We start from the raw sequence: 21,748 nt of genomic DNA, 5'->3' as shown, positions 1-21,748 counted from the left end.
AGAGAGAGGAAGAAAGGGGGAACCAGTTCAAGGGCAGGGGGGGGGGGATAAGGGGGAGGGGGAGGTTTATGCTTCCCCACTCCTAGTTCAGTTCTTCAATCCATTCCAGAATGCCTTTGATTCAGACTGATATCCCACTTTTCTGTAGAGGCACGGGGATGAGAGAATTGTTTTTCTTTTTCCAATTTGGATTGAAATGTGTCATCCCCAAATCCATCAGCTCCAGATAGTAACAGCCCCAAATTTTCTATAAAAGAGAGCCTGAGGGGTGGCAGGGTCCTTGAGAGGGCTTATGGCTGCGCTTTTACGACACTTTCTATACGCGTAAGGAAACGTGGATGGTTTCCACCAACGAAGATGGGGGATGTTATGGGGTAAAGCCCCCTCTCCATCCCTAGTGTTGCCACTGGCTCCCGCGCTGGAAGCCTTGTCGTAAGTCCTTAGACTGCGTTCTAGTTCCCATTGCCCCCCCCCCCTCAGGCGAACTACAATTACCCACACAACAAAGAGGGGCTCGGGAGGGCCGCCAGCCCTGGCGGCACGTGAGTCTGGCACTGGCGGCGGAGCTGGCCGGAGCAGGCCGCGAGGAAAGCGAGGCCAGGAGCCTTTGTCTGCTGCTCTGGCCTGGATGGATTTCTTTCCCAGTCCTCTCCACATTTCCTGCTCCCGCCCCTCCTCTGCTGAGGGCCCTTGTGTTCTTCCACCTTTGAGTACTGCGCCCCCGCCTCCAATGAGCTCCTACTTCCCTTCCCGGCTGCAGCCAGCCGTGGAGTGGCATGTGCCCAGCCCCGGGTCCGAACCCCAGTAGAAGCTCTGATCTGAGTTCGCACATTGCCTGGCGCCACTGTAATCCGCCGAGTAGAGGGGAAATAGTAGAAGATTCCGCCGGGGAAGTGCATGCACCTGTCGGGAGAACACCGTCGCGGGGCCCCCAACAGCCAGCTGTGGCGGGAGCATCCCAGGCTGCACGCTGAGCTCTCTACACTCTCAACCTCCGCTGCAGACACGGTCTCAGCCGCCCAGCTGGCTCGCTGCTCGGCCCCTGAGAGGTAGCCTTGCTGAATCTGCACCCCAGGACTTGCCTCTGCTCCAGCCACCCCTCCTCCGTTGCTTTCCACCACTTGCTGCATCCAAGAGGCTCTCTCATTTCCTCTACCTCCCTTTCCTTTCCTTTTACTGTTATTCCCAACTCTGAAAGACAGGGGGATAGGCCTGAACTCCAGCGCCCCAGCTCCCTGACCCTGGCAAACGCTTAGCCTCTCTGAGCCTCGGTGCTTTTATCTGTAAAATGGGTCTTAGATGAACACTTCTCTTGTCTCACAGGGCGGCTATGAAAATTAGCTGCGGTGGTGTTTACAGTGAAAGCACTTTATGGGCTTTTTACCTGCCAGGTATTAGTAGGGTTTGACTTTGGCACCGAGGTCATGTCTGCTGCAGGAACTCCGTCTGTGCCATGCTGCCTCACTGACCTGGGGCTGTTTCCTCTCCTCGCTGGAGCTGCGCTGGGCCTTGGCTCCATGGATTTCACTGTCCTGGTCGCAGTCTACCCTCGCCGGCGGCTGCAGCCACCGGCCAGAGCGGGGTGGGGTGGGAGTGGTGGGAGGAGTCTTGCTTTGAAAGATCCGATGGGAATGCACGGGGGGGGGGGCTTCGTAGGCACCCGGGTGCTGCTGGCTGCAAGTTGAAACCCGAGGGCAGGATCGGCCCTGAGGAGTCTGATCATACGGCACCTCGTGGGTCCGCCAATGTGACCGGAGAACAGGTCCCTTCGCTATCTCCAGACCCCAGATGTCGAGGGAAGGGTTAATGGGGGGCGGGTTGGGAAGGGGGGCCGGGGATGAGGACCGGATGCGCACTATTGTCTTCCCGACTCCCCCGTCAGACGGAAGAGCAGTCAAGCGAGTCCGATCATCTAGTCAAATACTATTTTTCACCCAATTAATTCCTGAACTCTTCCGCGACCCCATTTCATGCCAGTTTATTTTAAGCTGCCACTCGGCTGGAGACCCGCCAAGAAATTATGAGATGTGATGGTCCCAGATGCCTCCGTGTTCCCTTTGCGGGCGGCTGTGCTCGCCTTTCCAGTCTTTAGGGAGGAGATCGAGAGCCGGGGCCAGGTGGTGGGCACCGGGCAATGCGCGCTGCGGGGCTGGCCCTGTGCTCCTGGGATCCGCTGCCACCCGCGTCCGCGGCTCCCCGCGAGGGTCGCTCGGAGGCCGGCGGGGCGCTGGGGCGCGGCCTCTTGGAGACCCCGCTCTGTACCTGGACGTGGGAGCAGGACGCGAGTGTGCCCGTCCGCCCACCGACCTGGCGCCGCGGTCCTTTCAGGAGAGAGCTTTGAACCAGGAGCTGTGGCCAAGCCCTGCGCCTCCTTCCCCAGAAAAACCTCTGCTCTCGGCCCGTCCTCCCGTGGCCCAAGCCTCACTGATCGCCCCTCTCTTGCTTTCTAGCGTATGACACCTGGTGTGGCGTGGCCCATGGATGCACCAAAAAACTGGGGCTCAAGATTTGCGGTGAGTGAAGAGGCCCCCCCGGGGCCGGGCCAGGCGGCGCTGCGGGCGGCTTCGCGGGTTTAGGAGCGGGATGCACTGGCCAGGGGCTCCCGGCTGTGGGGTCCGGTGCTTACAGCCCGGAGGCGGCGCAGGGACGCGGCTCTAGGGACTCTCCTCTGCCTGCCCCTGGCCTGGCCTGGAGGGACCTTTCGGGCGCCTGTGACCGCGGGCCACCCGCCGCGCGTCTAGGTGCCAGCGCGTGAGCACAGCGCCCCCGCGCGGCGGCCCGGCGCCCAGGCCGCTCCGGCCCTCGCGCTCCGCCCGCGCGTCTGGAAGGTCGTGCAGAAAGGTGAACCGCCGAGCGTCACCCGAGATCTGGCCCAAGGCGGCGGCACACACCTCCCCTTCCCCTCTTTCCATCGTGCATGGAAAGCGGCCTCTCCGGGTGGAGATTTTCGCCCCGAGATGCCATAACATCCAGATTTCGTTCTCCGGGGCCTCGGAGGGCAAGAGAAAGGATTGCCTGCAGCCCCCGGTGGCCTGCCTGGGCGCGGGGGAGCGGGGGGGGGGGGCGGGGGGGGCGGACGGCGCAGACCCGAGGGTTTGCCCTTGAAGTGCAGGAGGGACGGGAAAGGGAGCGGGCGAGGGCGGGGGGCCTCAGGAGGGAAAGGGGGGGTCGGGTGCAGTTTGCCAGAGAGAAAGGGAAATAGATCTGGGAACTGGAAAGGAGAAAGAACAGCTCTCTGGAGACGTGAAGGTCTGAAATGAAAACGCCCAAGGGATGTCATTTTTTTTTAAAAGGGAGAAAAGGAGATTGTTCGAAGGGACACAGCCGAGTGGCTCCGGCTGAACAATGAGGATTTGCTTTCCTGGCTACAATTCACCGTCTAAATCGTTAGCCTTATCGGGCCAGAAAATACGGGCTTCCCCGGGCAGGGGGCGGAGCGGCGCGGGAGATGGATGAGGGGCTTATTAAGGACCCATCCATCAGCTGCTGCTCGCGGAGATAGCGCGGGCCCCGCCGGCACGGCCGCCGGGGGGCGAGCGGCTGCTCGCGGGGCCGGGTCCCCCGAGCTTCGCTGCGCCCCGGCCCCGGGGGGCGACAGCGGGTTGTTTAAAGCAGCTTCTGGGAACCACCCTCCCTCCCCCGCGGCGCCCGCCCTGCGTTGCCGGGGCTCTGCCCTCTGGATCCCGGGAGCACCTCTGACGGTGAGGAAGGGTTGCTCCACCCCAGACCTAGCCATGTTCCAGGGGAAGCCCAGCGCCCTGGAGGGTTTGGCCCTCTCCCCGGCACGCTAGGCCGGCGGGGCGAGGCAGGGGCCGGTCCCGGCGCGCAGCTGGCAGCAGCCGGGCTTTGTTCTATAAATAGCCCTCCCCTCCCCCAGCCGCCGTTCGCGGCCTAATGGCCGGTTCCGCGCCGGGTCCCCTCGGCGAGGCGCTGGGCTCCGGCAGCCGTCATTGTCAGCAGCCGGGCAAGCAGAACTGGGGGCCGCTGTCCCCGCGGTCCCGGGCCGGCTGGTGGGCAGCCTCATCCGCCCCGTCCCCGCCTCCTGGCCTCGCCCCGGTCCGTGGGCCCTTCGAGTCTGCAGGAAAAAGTCTAAACGGCCCTTTGGGTAAAGGAGCTTCTCTGGGTCCAGGAATAGGGGCCCCGAGTTTGCAGCAACTTCGCCTGAGGGAGAGCCCTTGGGCATTGGGGGGCCACCATCCTTAGAGAGCTCTTCTCTGTTTCTACCCCCACCCCCAACAGCAATCTCAGGAAAGCTGAAACCCGTCGGAGCGGACAGGGCTGGGAGTCGTTAAGGGGAAATTGCCTTCTGCTAAAAGACATGCTCTTGGCCCAACCGGTTGGGAGGCTTCACGTGAGGTTTGGTTTTGAACGGAAAGAAAACTGCCAGGAGGATTTCTTTTCCATACTTTGGGCCAACTCTGGCTTTCCGTTTTCATCTAGTGGAGGCATAGTGCAGTCTTTAGTTTTGACCTGAATCCACAGCCCCTCCCCCTCCCCCGACTTAGACACCTCCACTCCCTTCATTCCAGATTTTCTGTGGCCTGAAGGTTGCCCTCTTAACCTGTCACCATTTGGGGCTGGTTTGATCTTTCACCTTAAAATAGCAGAGGGACTAATGGTCCTCCTCCCACCTCCTAATTCATTGCCCTGCTCCCCGCCCCCGCCCCCCCCCCAACTTCTTCAGTGCCTTTCCAAGTTTCCACCCCACCCACTCTCCTACCCCCTTCCCTGGAACCCCCAGGAATGAGGCTGCAAGGAAGACCTGTGTCTCACCAGAGGTACCCTTAGCTCTGGAGGCAGAATCCCCTAGGGAAGAAATCCAATTCTTGTCAAGAGGTTGAGATTGGGGCAGGCATGGTGGCATGACCAAAAGAGGAGATGCAGCGAGCCCCGAAGTTCTGACTCTGGGCTCTGCTGAGCCGGTGTCTTTGTACCTCCATCACTATTCTTTGCAGAGGTCCCAGACGGGCTGCCAGTTACAGCCCCTGTGCCCTTATTTAGCCTATGCAGTGTGTGTGTCTCTGTGTGTGTATGTTTGATTTTGTGTTAATTGCCAACTTTCAAACAGAGAGAGACTTCAAATACATTTTTGGCTTCCCGTGAAATAAAATAAAAGGTGTGAGTGGGGGGAGATCTGGCAGGGCACTTTTAGCCCATAGAAATCAGAACAAGAGTCCCTTCCTCTAGTTAAATGCAATTCCATGCGACAGCTGGGGAGGAGAACAGGGCTGTTGGGCTTCAGGCCCAGTGCCCAGCGTGGCCGTGTGCTTTTATGCCCTGTGCTACTCGCAGCCCCCCTTGGGAACACCTGGCTGGTGTCAGGTACCCCCTAGTTCCCACACGTCCCCACTCACTGGGGCACCTAGACCTTTGAGTTTGGTGTCAGCATGTGGAACCATCAGCAGGATCTCCCCAGAGCCCAGAGGTGGAGTTGTGACAGGCTCACCCCGTGTCCTCAGCTTGAAGCTAGCCAGAGTGCTACAACCTGACCAAAGCCGCCTACAGCTTTGTCTTTCACTCTGATTTGCCTCTTTGCCTCTTAAGAATGTTGAGCTGGGTTACTTTACACGACTAGATCCTCACCGCCAGGGTGTAGAGCAAGAGGGAATACAGTCTGCATCCGTCTCCGGGACTCCTTGCTACGCAGGGAAGTTGTCAACACACTGACCGCAATGTGACCCGCCACCTGGTCATCTTTGCAGAAGCTCACAGCTCCTTCCAGAGCCTCTCAGAGCCCAGCGAGGCTCCCAGTATTTTAGAAAACAAATACCTTCCAAGAAATTGTTATTATAATAACAATATACAGTAAGTGTTTCTATATCACATTAATGGTTTTTGCCACAAATTATAATGCAGTGTAAGTGTGCTAGTCATAAGACCACTTACAGGACTTATAGAAAATATGGATTCCTAGTGCACTCCAGGGAGGGTGGTCCAGGACTGGGATGCAGGTTTGAAGTTGTGTCACAGTTGTCACCTCTCAACCCCATCAGGACACCTCTGAGATTTAGAGATAACATTCAAAGCCCAAGTGGAGGTCCTAGGTCCTACAGCTGCCCAGAGTACAGAGACTGAAGGCTTTTGCCAGGAGTGGGTCAGAGCCAACCAGAGGTTAAGGACCTAAGAGTAGGATCTCAGCGGGCAGGACCGCACCTCCATTCTGCCACAGGGCAAATTTGGTCTTTTCAGCCTGGCAAATTCCACAGCTCCCTGTTCTGGGAGCAGGGCAGCAGTCTCTGAATTCAGGAGCCAGGCCACCCTGCATCTCTCTGGCAAGTGAGTGATGGCTCCTGGTTTTGGACTTTGGGAATTTGGAGGAGGAATTCAGAACTTAGGAGAAGAGGTGAGGGAAAGGATAAGACCCCCACCTTTAAATCCAAGTGTAGAGCTCTGTTATACAGTACAGTGATTTTCAACCTTTGTCATTGCATGGCACACATAAACTAATTACTAAAATTCTGTGGCACACCAGAAAATACATTTTTTCTCTGATCTGCAAAAAAAAAAAAAAAATAGGTATAATTCTGATTCATTCACACTGGACGGCTATTGTTGTGTTGTCTGTTGTCATTTTTTAATTTGACAATCTAAGGAAAAATAGGTCAGTGCCCCTGACTAAATCGCCAGGTATGGCATGTTTTGAAGATTCTTGTGGCATACCGGTTGAAAGTCACTGCAGTGGTGTGTTTCTCCTCTTCTGGTGTCCCTTCCGGCTTCAGCGGTAAGTTTACAAGATGCTGGGAACAATGAAGGGCCTGGTGCCTCTGCCTTCCTGTTCTTCCCTCCAAAAATAGACCCTACTCCTGTGTGTGGGAGGACTCTAATCACCCAGCCTTCCCCCTGCATCCCTCCTTCCCCCACCCAGCACCGCTGAAGTGCAGTCCTGGGGAAGTAAAGCGGAATTCCTCAGATTAACTTGCCTCTTCTTGAACCTCCTGGGACTTTGCTCCAAGCCTCCCTTGTGATGTAAGCGACTCTCCAAGGATCTTGGTATCTACAAAGACAGCTTTGGGGTCACCAAGAAGCTTAGAGCTCCCTTCCTCTTTTCAGTATGGTGCATTTCAGACAAGGACTAAGCCTGAGGCTAAATTGGAGGAGATGCTGAGGGGAGGTGGGGGCCTGCAGGGCCCCGAGCCCAGAGGGGATGTGTGGAGAGTCTCCAGTCCTTTTGGCTCAGCCTGCTTCTCTGGGAGAGATCCATTCCCTCGGAGGGGGAGGGGCAGAGGTGAGGCGCTTTGAATCCCACCCTGCGCTCAGAGTCTATCTCCGTGGAGTTCTTGGATGCCTTTCTAGCTTTATTACAGCCTTGGCTACCATCTGCCAAACTGTAAGCTCCTGGAGGGTCTCAGTTATCTTCAGAACAATTACGCTTACATTCAACCTGTGAGCTGTACTTGGTGGCTGAGGAAAGCATCTTCCCTAATCCGCACTGCTGGTCCTCCCCCACTCCCTCGGCTGCATAGCCCGTAGGCCCTGGGCTGGCAGTATCCTCTCCAACCACGTCCTTCCCTTAAAACCCCATCCTGGGGCTGGTTACTGGAGTGGAAGCTGTCCAATGGACTTAATTCCGAGTTCGCTGTCTCGTTCAGAGATGAGAATGGGCTTTGCTCACTGTTTCTCTCTCTTGCATGACTGGGTCTGTCCCACTGATGGCGCTTGGCACTCCCCTTCCCCGCCTGAAGGCGAGAGGTGCCAGAGCCCTTCTGCAGAAAACGCAGGCAGCCTCTCTGGAGAAGCGAGAGCCCGGCCTGCACAGTCAGCCTGGCTCAGCAGCTGGCCCTCTGAGGCTGGAGTTCAGTGCACCATCTCTGACCCAGCTTCTTGCGCTGCAGGCTTCTTGCAAAGGACCAACAGCCTGGAGGAGAAGAGCCGGCTGGTGAGCGCCTTCAAGGACAGGCAGGCCTCCAAGAACCTGATTTCCTGCGAGAACAGCGACAGGGATGGCCACTTCAGGCGCACGGAGACCGATTTCTCCAACCTGTTTGCTCGAGGTAGTCCCTCCCCACCCGTCCCTTACCCCATTTCCCCCAGAGCTATCCAGTAGGTTCTATTGCATTTCTTGACTTTTTCCTAAAATGCTACTTCTTTTACCAAAAATGTCATTACTTTTTCAACGTTTGAATCCCTTTCCTTAGTGCCAGTCTTTATTGCTTTGGGAGCTGGATGAGGATAGTCAATAAAACAGTCCACTCTAACACTTCCAAGGATTAATATGGATTCCTAGAATATAGGAACATAGGTAATTCCCTTAATAGCATTTATCCTCCAAGGTTGGCAACAACAGTAAGAACCAAATCACCCTGTGGGAAGCTGTGTGTCTGGACCTCATGCCAAAGTGCTGTCCCAAAACTCATTTTCCTTTCAGTATTTACTGTTGTCCCCCACATCACTGGTGCTTTCCCATTCTGTCCCTCCCAAACAGCTCCAAGGCAAATCCACCACCACCCTGTCCATTAACTCCCCACAAGCAGGAGTGACCAGAATAACAAACGAGACTTTATTAAACCTCAGGGATAATCCAGGGAATAGACGCAGAGCATCACACCTCTCACCTTCCTGAGTTCCATCTTCTAGTTCTAGTTTTCTGTCTAAGGACATCACAAAGGACCACACTCTTCAAGGGAGACCTCAGCCTTTACCCACAGAGGCCTGACCCTCCGCCATCAACAGATCAAGCACATCATGACACTAAATCAAAAGCCCAATGTCTGAATCAGATGTATAGGGACACGCATGGTACCAGGGGGGCAAGACAGAAGCCCCCTCCATCGCAAACCTGACAGATGTCCGTTCAGCCTGCAAATGGCAGGCTGCTCACAGCTTCTCAAAGCTCTCCATTTCACTTATGAGCAGCCTAACTATCAGAAAGTCTGTGGACCCCCAGAAAGTGTGTGCAGAACTTCTGTGTATATGCTTATGTGCGATTTTCTGGGAAGATGGTACATCAGATCCTCAATGTGTATATGGGTGCATATCCTGGAATGAAATTAGGCCTATAAGAGCTATCATGGCTGGTGCTAGGAATTTCTGGGCCTGGAAAAGGCAGATATGAGTCAAGTGATAACCACTCATTGGCTTTCCCCTCCCCTTCCCAGATCTGCTTCCAGCTAAGAACGGGGAGGAGCAAACTGTGCAATTCCTACTGGAGGTGGTGGACATACTCCTCAACTATGTCCGCAAGACGTTTGATCGCTCCACCAAGGTGCTGGACTTCCATCACCCACACCAGCTGCTGGAAGGCATGGAGGGCTTCAACTTGGAGCTCTCTGACCAACCTGAGTCCCTGGAGCAGATTCTGGTTGACTGCAGAGACACCCTGAAGTACGGGGTCCGCACAGGTAAGGGTGAGAGCCAGGTGAACATGCAGCAGCAAGCTTGCCCTACACCACACCCTCTCCAGTTGTGAGGATGTCAAACTCATGTGGAAGGAGAACACAAACCTAGTGAGGGAAGGCAGCAAAGTGCTCAGTGACCACACAGCTACCTCAGGCAGTGACAGTTAATGGAAGGCCCCAACCCTGGCAAAAGCCCATCATCATTTGTTGTTGTGAAAGTAGATTTAAAAGATATACAGTACACGGTACTCTGTCAGCTTCAGTATAAAGTTTTCATTCTTGGTTTTAAGCTATTCACAACCTAAAGAGAGCAGAAGGACCCATTTTCATGGCCATTTCATTCTGATAAATCCCGCTCTTGCCTGTCCCTGAAATTGGGGAGAATTGGGCCCATTTCTCTTCCTTTTTATATTAATTTCCTAAGGCTGCCATAACAATTTACCACAAACTGGGTGAATAAAACAGTAGAAACTTATTCTCTGTCAGTTCTGGAGGCCAGAAGTTTGAAATCAAGGTGTCTGCAGGGCCATGCTCTCTCTGAAGAATCTTGAGAAGGATCCATTCTTGCCTCTTCCAGCTTCTGGTGGTTGTGGGTATTCCTTGACATATAGTTGCATCACTCCAGTCTTTGCCTTCACTTTCACCTTCACATGGCATTCTCACTGTGTATGTGTCAAAATTTCTTCTTATAAGAACACCAATCTTTGGTCTAGGGCCCACCGCAATCCATTATGACTTCATCTTAACTTGATTACATTTGCAAAGAACCTATTTCCAAATAGTCACTCACCAGGAGTTAACACTTGAACATATCTTTTTAAGGCACACAATTTAACCCACAACTCCTTCTATTGGCTAGACCAAAAAGTCTCACACACGTACACACACACACACACACACACACACACACACACACATACTTCAGATTCTCTTCCTACCTCTGGAGTTTAAAACTTCGTTTTTTTTTAAGAGTTTCTAGAGATTTCTTTATTTAACCATCACCTGGATATTTTTCCATTGATTCTTAGAGTGGAAGCAAGCGGGAGAGACAGAGAGAGAGAAACATCGATATAAGAGAGACACATCAATTGGTTGCCTCCCACATGAGCCTGCACCAAGATACATGCCCTTGACCGGAATTGAACCTGAGACCCTTCAATCCACAGGCCAATGCTCTATCCGCTGAGCCAAACCGGCTAGGGCTACCTCTGGAGTTTAGACACCCTAAATCGCCAGCTCCCATCTCAACAGGAAGCTCTGGAGGATCCCCTCTTGCCTCCTTTTCACATTACACAAACCCTCTCTAATCAGCAATCCTGGCCAAAGTGGTTACTTTTCAGTTGCCTCAAGTTCAAGGACTTTTTGGATTTCTGCCTGTCTACATCGAAGCCTGAGAGTTAAGCAGTGATTTCTTCTCTCTACTATCTTTCCCCACTGCAGCCTGGCCCTCCTGAGCTCTTGGGCAGATAGATCTATAAGTATTGGCAATTCATGGTATAGTTGCCAACTGAGACCACAACTGGTAGCCTCTTGTTTTTTTCTTCTGTTTCTCTCCCTCTCTGTCATTATCCCTCTTACTCTTCCTAGCCATTTGAAAGTATGACTGGGAAGGTTGGTGGAGATAGAGCTGAGTAAGGCTATTAGATGTCAAAAACAAAGTGTTAAAATGAAATAATGAGGCTGGCCAAAGAAGCATTTTTAAATAAAGAATCCCAAACAGCTTTTGAGGTCTGCCAACACCACTGGAATAAGTGTAACTTCCTTGAATAACTGTAGGGTGGACACGACTCAATTATATTACAGTCTGTGTTTCATTTTTAAAGAAAAGCACACTCATCAATTTAGTTACATTTCCCCTTGGTATCTAATGGCTAACCCATTTCTGATGGAAATTAAGTAGTGTTATTTGGCTAGATTAAAGGAGTCAGAATTCTCTCTCTGTGTATATTTTAGCTTGACTTGCTTTGAACCAACATTTTTTTATTTTGTCAGCTCACTCTAAATACACTTTCTCAGAGAGATGAGACCACATACTTTTATCAGTAAAGCCCAAATAGTGTTGTCCCTTAAAGAAAAATACATGGATATGTCATAATGGCAACCCCTATTGATGATAAAACTGAAGCATCATAGACTCCTTTTTAAAATTTTATTTTTCAATTATAGTTTATATTTAATATTATTTTGAATTAATTTAAGTATAGCATAATGGCTAGACTCATGGCAAGCCACGAGTTTGACATGATTGCTTTACGTAGTAGTACCCCTGATTTTTCCAGTACCCACCTGGCACTGTACATAGTTATTACAATGTTATTGACTATATTCCCTATGCTGTACTTTATATGCCCGTGACTATTCTGTAATTACCAACATGTACTTCTCAATCCCCCCCCCCACCTTTTTCACACAGCCCTCCCCCCTTACCCTCTGGCAATCATCAGTCCATTCTCTGTATCTATGAGTCTGTTTTTATTGTGTTTGTTCATTTACTTTGTTCTTTAGATTTCACATATAAGTGAAATCATGGTATTTGTCTTTCTCTGTCTCACTTATTTCACTTAGCATAATATCCTCTAGGTCCATCCATGCTGTAGCAAATGGTAAGATTTCATTGTTTTTTTATGGCTGAGTAATATTCCATTATATATACGTGCCACACTCCTTTATCCACTTGTCTATTGACGGGCATTTGGGTTGCTTTCATGTCTTGGCTATTGTAAATAATCCTGCAATGAACATTGGGGTGCATATAGTTTTTAGAATTAGTGTTTTAAGTTTCTTTGGATATATATCCAGAAGTGGAATCACTGGGTCATAGAACAGTTCTATTTTTAATTTTTTAAGGACCCCCCTATTGTTTTCCACAATGGCTGCATCAGTCTGAATTCCCACCAGCAGTGCACGAGGGCTCCCTTTTCTTCACATCCTCACCAACACTTGTTGTTTGTGGATTTATTGATGATAGCCATTCTGACAGGTGTGACATGATATCTCATTGTTGTTTTAATTTGCATTTCTCTGCTGATAAGTGATGTTGAGCATCTTTTCATATGTCTATTGGCCATCTACATATCCTCTTGGAGAAGTATCTATTCAGGTCCTCTGCCCACTGTTCAATTGAAATGTTTGGGGGGTTTTTTGGTGTTGAGTTGTATGAGTTCTGTATAAATTGAGGATATTAACCCCTTATTGAATGTATCTTCTACCATTTAGTAGGTTGTCTTTTAATTTTGTTGATGGTTTTCCTTTGCTGTGCAAAAACTTTTTAGTTTGATGTAGTCCCATTTGTTTCTTTTTCTTTTGTTTCCCTTGCCCAAGGAGATATGGCAGAAAAAATACTGCTAAGAGAAATGTCAGAGATTTTTCTGCCTATATTTCCTTCTAGAAGATTTATGGTTTCAAGTCTTATATTTAAGTCTTTAATCCATTTGAAGTTTATCCTTGTATATGATATAAGAAGGTGGCCGAGTTCCTTTTTTTGCATGTATCAGCCCAGTTTTCCCAACACCATATATTGAATAGGCTGTCTTTACCCCATTGTATGTTCTTGCCTCCTTTGTCAGATATTATTGGACCGTATAGATGTGGGTTTATTTCTGGGCTCTGAAGCATGGACTCTTATTAGTTCAGTGTATGAATTCACTTAGATATTCACCCTGTAGCCAATCATCCCTGTTCTTCAGAGCAGCTTCTGGGAACAGGTATTTGCATCTGTAGAGTTTACTATCTTCCAGGCAGTGTGAAGCCTTCTGCTGAATCTCAGGGTATTGACCCTGGCAAAGTGTACTGTGGCTGCCATGTGAAAACAGCTTCGGGATGCTGGTCTCTAACACAGAGGTAGATATCAAAGCAACAGGGTAAACCCCACACGTAGCGACACACAGTAGAAGATGTTTTATTCTTTTAAAAAGGATATTAATGCTCAGCCAAAATAATGAATTAGGGTTTGGGTTTATTTTAATTTACTTTTAGAGGGAGAGGAAGGGAGAGAGAGAAACATCAATGTGAGAGCAAAACATGGATCGGCTGCCTCCCGCACATCCCTCACCAGGAATCGAACCGGCAGCCCTTCAGGGCAAGGAAAGCTCAACCAACTGAGCTACGTCAGTCAGGGCATGAATTGGGTTTTAATAGTGAAAACATGCTGATCTGGGTACGCTCTGTGAAGGGTGATGATGGCATTTGGAGATTTCTCTACAAATTAACAAAAGATTTCTGAAAAAAGGACCAGTATACGTAGATTGTCCATGAGACAGATGCTAATCAGCCCTCAGTCACAGTAAATATGTAGAATTCCTTAATTTTTCTTTTTAACTTTTTTTTTTAATTAAATCTTTATTCAGATTATTACATTTGTTCCTCTTTTTTTCCCCCATAACTCCCCTCCTCCCAGTTCCCGCCCCACCATCCGCCCTCACTCCCCACCCACTGTCCTCATCCATAGGTGCACGATTTTTGTCCAGTCTCTTCCCGCATCTCCCACACCCCTTTCCCCCCCAAGAATAGTCAGTCCATTCCCTTTCTATGTCCCTGATTCTATTATAATCACCAGTTCATTCTGTTCATCGGATTATTTATTCACTTGATTCTTAGATTCACTTGTTGATAGATGCATATTTGTTGTTCATAATTTGTATCTTTACCTTTTTCTTCCTCTTCCTCTTCTTAAAGGATACCTTTCAGCATTTCATATAATCCTGGTTTGGTGGTGATGAACTCCTTTAGCTCTTTCTTATCTGTGAAGCTCTTTATCTGACCTTCAATTCTGAATGATAGCTTTGCTGGATAAAGTAATCTTGGTTGTAGGTTCTTGGTATTCATCACTTTGAATATTTCTTGCCACTCCCTTCTGGCCTGCAAAGTTTCTGTTGAGAAATCAGCTGACAGTCGTATGGGTATTCCCTTGTAGGTAACTGAGTTTCTTTCTCTTGCTGTTTTTAAGATTCTCTCTTTATCTTTTGCTCTTGGCATTTTAATTATGATGTGTCTTGATGTGGTCCTCTTTGGATTCCTTTTGTTTGGGGTTCTCCGCGCTTCTTGGACCTGTAAGTCCATTTCTTTCACCAGGTGGGGGAAGTTTTCTGTCATTATTTCTTCAAATAGGTTTTCAATATCTTGCTCTCTCTCATCTTCTGGCACCCCTATAATTCTGATGTTGGTACGCCTGAAGCTGTCCCAGAGGCTCCTTACACTATCCTCGCATTTTTGGATTCTTTTTTCATTTTGCTTTTTCGGTTGGGTGTTTTTTGCTTCCTCGCATTTCAAATCATTGACTTGATTCTTGCGCTCCTCTGTTCTGCTGTCGGGAGTCTGTATAATATTCTTTATTTCAGTCAGTGTATGCTTAATTTCTAGTTGGTTCCCCAATATAACATCGAGGGTCTCATTAGTTTTCTTGTAGATCTCATTAAGTTTATCGGCGGCTTCTAAACAGTTCTTGAGAGACCTTAAAAGTGTGGTTCTGAACTCTATATCTTCCATTGACAATTTTGTCCTGTTTCTTTGTCTCCACATTTTGTTATGCTTCCTTGGTGCACTCCCTAGTGGTCTTTGTTCGTGGTTTTATAGTTAAATCTTGATTGTTGTAGCTAATTCCAGGGAGGGTTTGACCTCCAGGCCAAGTGGCTATGAGAATCAGCTGTGTCTGCAGTGAGAGAACTTCTGTCCTCTAGGGAGGTGCTAATCTGGCGTTTGCCTGAGGCTATCCGGCAAATGCCTGTGTGCAGGGCTTGGGCGGGGCGGGTCGCACAGGATCAACAGGGTGGGCCGGAGAGAGCAGTTATGGTGGCTCTCAGTCCTGTCCCCAGGGGCTCTGCCTCTCTGAGTCCCAGCACCCGCTGCAAAGCTCGGAGAGAAAGCTGCACTCGCTCTGACCGAAACCAGGCAGTCCCGCTTCTCCCGTTTGAGTCTGGGTCCCTAAAGACTCGCCCGGATCTGGAGCTCAGAGTCTGCGACTCCCTCCCGATTGAAAACGCCAACCGCGCCCTCCGCCGCCAGCCCGCTCTGCGCACTCCGCACCTCAGAATTTGACTTCAGCACTGCGCCTCCTCTGAGTGTCCGTATGCGTTTCTCTTTCCTCCTAGTTGTAGGACTTCCATTCAGCCAGCGTTCCAGTGGTTTTGGGTGATGTCCGTTCCGTCTTTTAGTTTCACTTTTGAAGTAGTTGTTCAAAGCAGCAAACTCCGGCGTTAACCTATGCCGCCATCTTGGTTCTCCTCTTTTTAACTTTTTATTATGGAAAATTTTAAACTTATACAAAAGTAGAGTAGTATAATGAGCCTGTATACCCAACACCCAGCTTCAACCATTATTAGCTGCTGCCAATTTTGTTAACCTGTCCCTCCGCCCATGGTCTCCTCTTCTATATTATATGAAAGCACATCCCTGGCATAATATTATTTTATCCATAACCTAGGGGCCCAGTGCATGAATTCATGCACCTTGAACTGTGGGCCACAAGGCTGCAGTGGGCACAGGGGCGGTCTCAGCCCATCCTCCACACCCCCGCCCAGCCCCTCCCACCGCAGCCCCCAATCCCCTGTCTGCCAGCAGCTCCGCTCCCACTGCCACCACTCCTACCCGCTGACAGCGCCAGCCCCGCCTTCACCCGCTGCTGCCCCAATTGCCCCTCAGGAGCAGGGGGAGGTGGAAAAGCCCTTGGGTGATCGAGGCTGGCAGCCGCTGCTCGCACCCACTGACGGCGCCAAGTGATCAGAACCGGCGCCAGGCACCGGCAGTGGGTGCGAGCGGGGCCATCGCCAGCAACGAGTGTGAGAGGTGGCTGCCGGCCCCAATCGTCCCTCAGGAGCAGGAGGAGGTGGAGAAGCCTTGAGGGGCAATCTGGGCTGCAGCTGCTTCTCACACCTGCTGACAGTGCCGAGTGATCAGGGCTGATGCCGGGCGCCAGCAGAGGTGTGAGCGGGGCCAGCGCCAGCAGCAGGTGCAAGCGCCTGGCAGGAATGGAGCACACGGGAGCAAAGAATTTGCAGTAACCACCAGAGGCTTGCCCTGATGACAGCAACCAGTGCCCCGCCTTGGTCTGGCACCCCCACTCACCTGCTCCACCATCCTGCTGCACCCGATGCCCACCATGTTCCGCGCTCTGCCACCTGCTGCTGACGCCTGCCATAGTTCGCGCACGCCCCCTGGTGGTCAGTGCACATCATAGCGACCAGTTGTTCGGTTGTTCCACCGTTCAGTCTATTTGCATATTAGGGTTTTATAATAGAGATATTTTTCACCATCAAGGGCTCTTTAAACAAAAATAATCACATATCATTATTATATCCAAAACCCCACAACATTTATAGTTCCTTAATATCAAATATTCAGTCAGTGTTCAAATTTTCAATGTCTCATGAAAGTCAGAAATGTTTTGTTTTGTTATATTTCATTTGAGTCAGAACCCAAATAAGTGCCTCAGATTGCAATTGATTGATATGTCTCATAATCAAAGTAGATTTTCCCTTCCAGCTCTCTTTTTTCATTCTTGAAGCTTATTTGTTCAAAAATAAAACTTGAACTTAAGGAAATTACTTTTTTCTCCCACTCTCTGACTCCAGGCCATGTGTAGCGCATCCCATATTTGTCATCTGTTATTTTCATTGACTGTAGAGAGTTGAAATTGAAATTTAAACTGGGTCATTTTGTTATTTGATTTAAATTCTCATGTAAGGTTTTGGGGGCATAAGGCTGTAGCCATAAGGGAAAAGTAAGGTTTTACTTACTTTTGTGTCCTTTATATTTTAATGGGAATGAGATGCTGTTTCACTTTTATTTGAGGTCATTTCTGTCATTCATCTTTGACCATCTTTTGTCTCTGCCAGGCCGTGAGGTTTTGAGACATTGTCAAATAGTGTGATTGAATTTATTTATGATTCAGTCCTATTTAAAATGAAAGGTTAAATGAAAGGTTGTTAAAAGTTTTCAAATGGGTATCACATGTGTTTTTATTTATTTATTTGTTTGTTTGTTTTTAATACTCACCCAAGGATGTTTTTCATTGATGAGAAAGAGAGAGATGGGGTGGGAGAGAGACAGAAAGAAACATTGATGTGAGAGAGTGACATCTATCTATTGCTCCCACCGCCCGTCTGCCTTTACTGGGTATGGAACCCACAACCTGGGTATGTGCCCTGACTGAGAATCAAACCTGAGACCCTTCTGTGCACTGGAGGACTCTCTAACCAACTGCACCACACTGGCCAGGGCTATCACATGTAATTTTAAATGAATTTCAACAAAATTATGTTGCAGGAGATCTCATAGATTCTGTTGATACTGAGCAAAGCAGAGTGAAATGGGCTAGTTTGAACTATTTAGGGTAGTCTACACGAGTGTCTAGAATCTGGCCCCATACTTACTCTATGCTTAATGTTTATGCTTCTTTTATTTTTTCTAAAGATCAGTATTATTTTCTGAGTACTGTTGAGATGCAGGGATTGGACTATTCTGATAAGAATTAATAGCCGAATGTTCATGTTAACCAATGTCACCCCAATACATTTAATAAATATATGTTAAATAAAAGAAGTAATAGTCCAGATGTTCTGAAAGAACATGTGAGAAAGAACAGACATTCTCAGAGAGGGGGCTTAGAGGAGGAACCGCCAAACTCTAGCTTTCTGACAGTTACTTCAGAGGCAAAAGCAATTTCCACTGGAAACACAGCAGTCAGCATATCTTTCTAACACCAGTTCCCTGTCACATACCTCGAGATAATCTATCGCGCTGACTCCTTTGGGACAGCCAAGCCTAGCCTGCTGATGTGGGGTTGAGTTTTTGCGTGAATGCCAAGTTGCCCAAAACTTGGCAGCAATCCTGAAATTGCTGAGAACAAAGCCTGTGAAAGCCTACTCTGGGTTGCAAAGGACTTTAATGTTTAATAATAATAATAACAATTATTTTACCAACAACTCAATGAGTGAAGGAGGCTGTGTCCACCCCTGTTTCACATGGGAGATGCCAGGTCATCTCAGCAGTAAATTTAGTTTAACATCCACATGACTATATACAGGCAAACACCCCAATGCTTGATGCCATGTTTGACCGACACAGAGACCCAGAGACTGCTGGCATGCCCTCGGCATCAGCATCATAGCTGGCACCTGCCTGGGTGCCACAGAGCCACAGACACTCTCTGAGGCCTGCAGCCTCTCCTCCATTAGTAAACCTTGATTTGGGGATTAAATCCTTGAGATGTTAAATTGAAATTTGGGCCCTGGCCAGTGTTGTTCAGTGGTTAGTGTGTTGGCCCGTGCACCAAAGGGTCGTGGGTTTGATTCCTGGTAAAGGGCACGTACCTGGGTTGCAGGTTCCATCCCAGCGCGGTCGGTGTGTGTTCAGCAGGCAACCAATCAACGTGTCTCTCTCACATCGATGTTTCTCTCTCTCTCTGCCTTCCTCCTTTCCTCCTATCCTCCCACCTTCCCTCCCTTCCCCCCACCTTCCACTCTCTCTAAAAATCAATGGAAAAAATATCCTTGTGTGAGGATTAACAAAACAAAAAAAAATTTAAAGGTTGAAACATTTATGAGAAAAATCAGGACCACTATATCCTAATTTGTAATTTAAAAAATAAATACAACAAGCCCTAGCTGGTTTGGCTCAGTGCATAGAGCATCGGCCTGCAGACTGAAAGGTCCTGGGTTCGATTCCGGTCAAGGACACATGCACAGGTTGCGGGCTCAGTCCCCAGTGTGGAACATGCAGGAGGCAGCCAATCAATGATTCTCTCTCATCATTGATGTTTCTCTCTCTCTCTCCCTCTCCCTTCCTCTCTGAAATCAATAAAGAATATATTTAAAAAAATAAATACAATAAGAATTTCATCTGGAAATTAAGATATTGGAAAAGATTATTAGTTTCATGACATTGGATTTTTTAAAATTTAAAAGCATTATGCTTTAGAAACATATAAATTTGGGGGACTCATTCATGGTAAAAGTTGGTATAGGGTGAGTCAACCTGATCTTCCTTCTCCGTATCCTTGGGCAGCCCTATTAGACCATTGGGATGGAGGCCCCATCTGTGAGGCCTGGGAGAGCAGGCTTTTGCTTTGAAGGTAGCTTGAAAAATCTGGGTTTTTCAAACTTTTGCTTTGAAGGTAGCTTGAAAAAAAATGGGTTTGCTTTGATGCTTGCCTGTTACTTTCCTCTCTAGGTCATCCTCGATTTTTCAATCAGCTCTCCACTGGACTGGATATCATTGGATTAGCTGGTGAATGGCTGACATCAACTGCCAATACCAACATGTAAGTCCTTATTATTTTCATATAAACAACCATGATGTATGATTATGGCTTCTTACTTTAAAATTTCAATTCCAATGACTCTGTAATAATCTATTACAGTTACCCTTGTCATCTTTTATCTTTAAATAATTTAGGTTTATCATCTTATAAATCTAGTAGGTTTATACTGATTTAATAGTGGATAATAGATGAAGTATTTTTTAATTGAATGATGCAATTTAATAAAAGCATAGTTATAAGAAAGAATAACTCTAGCTTTCAAAATTTACTGCGAATTTCATGTTAAAAAACTCCATATATCTTAATGATGTATCTAAAGAGGTCATGTTGTAGAGTATGATCTTGGTCCATTTTCCCATCCAAGCATATTGGTCCTTATATTTCAGTTGTATTTCCTTTATTGTTAAAGCTGTCATAAATTCACAAACTAATTTGATCAACCTATTGTTAACTGAAAATTCCAAAACAAAATTCAGTTGGTAGTGATACATTCCTTTCAAAATCATTGTTTGTTTCTGAATTTGCTTTTTCCCCATACTTGTTTGAGTAGGCGAACCCTTTGTTTGTTTCTAAGTCCTTGTACATTTATATGAAACTGACTCTAAGGTCCTGGGTCGGGGGGGAGGGTGCATGTGCTTCCTGGGTCGACTTGTGGTAATCACCTCACAGTTTCCTACATACACATTACCTTGTCAGAGACAAGGACCGGTGGTCAGTTGATGTAGTGTCAGCATAGCCTCCTGAGCACTGTCTTTCCTCTCAACACTATGATTATGCTTTACCACCATCTATGCACCCAGACAGTGGCACCACATTCTGTTAAAGTATCCAGGAGAAATAATGAAACAAATTTTTTACAATAATTTTAAAATAACTACATAAGAATTACATGGGTTTTAGTAACTATGGAACTATTTAGAAAATAATCCTCCACTTTTTAAGTTCATGGTAAAGTAGATTTGAAAAATAAATTTAGGTAAAAGGGTGGTATTATTTAAAATGAGAAATTCCATCAGACATCAAGATGGAATATAAGTTGTTAAAGTCCAAGGTACTCTATTTTTCTCCCAGCCACGAAACCTGAACGGGCACTTTAAAATTACTTACTGAGTTGTGTGTGTTCCAAAGCAGTTTTATGCTGTGACTCAAAAATATGTAACTCCATTCAGAAAAGTTTCTATTAATTAAAGATTCTTTCTTCATTGGCTAATTTAAAACAACAATGACAAATTTTTGAAAGCAAATGTGACAGGTGAAGCCTTTCATGCTAAAAGGCTTAAAAGATTAAATTGATTAAAATCGAAAATGGTTTTTACGCTCCCTGCTCGCAAGTCATGGTTAACTTCACCGAGTGTCCATGTTGAATCGCTGGAGCTGCAAAGGGCAGAGAGGAATTCGGGTCAAAGAAACCATTGCTGGTATCTTGCCTTTTTACTGTATTATGATTTGTGAGGTAAAAATGTATCAGCAAGCACAGACATCGTGATATACTCATAACTTGAAAAGATACTAACGTTTAATTGGAGCATTTCACACTAATGAACAATTTTAATTAGAAAGTATAGCTTAAAAAAACTTCGGTGTGGCTCAGTGATTTTGCGTCAACCTATGAACCAGAAGGTCACAGTTCGATTCTGGTCAGGGCACATTGCTGGATTGCTGTCTCGATCCCCAGAGTGGGGCATGCAGGAGGCAGCCGATCAATGATTCTCTCTCACCATTGATGTTTCTATCTCTCCCTCTCCCTTCTTCTCTGAAATCAATAAAAATATATATATATTTTTAAAAACTTAACTTTTTGGAAAATAAGTAAGGAAAATAGAGTAAGAGCTACATATCTAGTAAGGCCTAAATACCCTTATTAATATAGGCCCTGTATTCACCCAGCATCTTTAAGTGTATATTCTGTAGGCCTCTCAGCTGCAATTTCCTGATATATATAGCCCAATCTCAAGGTAAATAAAAGGAACTCACCCCTTTGAGCCATTTATGACCAGATAGTCTCCTGAAAGGCTGTTCTTCAACCAGAGAGTTCTCACAAACTCTCCTTGTTTGTATGGCTTCATAAAAATCAAAGCCCCTTATTCTTCCCTTACCGCAGCTCAGCCATGAAACACTAAAATATGTCCCAGCCATCTGAGGTCAAGGCCAGTCCAAC

The 21,748-nt window shown here is 47.8% G+C and overlaps 1 protein-coding gene across 1 annotated transcript in view; it reads left to right on the top strand.

Annotated features, from left to right (window-relative positions):
- GAD1 (glutamate decarboxylase 1) overlaps window positions 1–21,748 on the top strand; it is a 45,142-nt gene that overhangs the window by 2,646 nt on the left and 20,748 nt on the right. The window contains exons 3-6 of the mRNA XM_081095444.1: window positions 2,451–2,513; window positions 7,833–7,991; window positions 9,096–9,338; window positions 19,500–19,590. Coding sequence (XP_080951570.1) covers window positions 2,451–2,513; window positions 7,833–7,991; window positions 9,096–9,338; window positions 19,500–19,590 — 556 coding nt within the window. The remainder of the gene's footprint in view (window positions 1–2,450; window positions 2,514–7,832; window positions 7,992–9,095; window positions 9,339–19,499; window positions 19,591–21,748) is intronic.

Source organism: Myotis nattereri (assembly GCF_964212035.1).
Source record: "Myotis nattereri genome assembly, chromosome: 7".
Taxonomy (NCBI): Eukaryota; Metazoa; Chordata; class Mammalia; order Chiroptera; family Vespertilionidae; genus Myotis; species Myotis nattereri.
The sequence above is the reverse complement of the archived record's forward strand: the minus strand, read 5'-3'. Positions and strand labels throughout refer to the sequence as shown.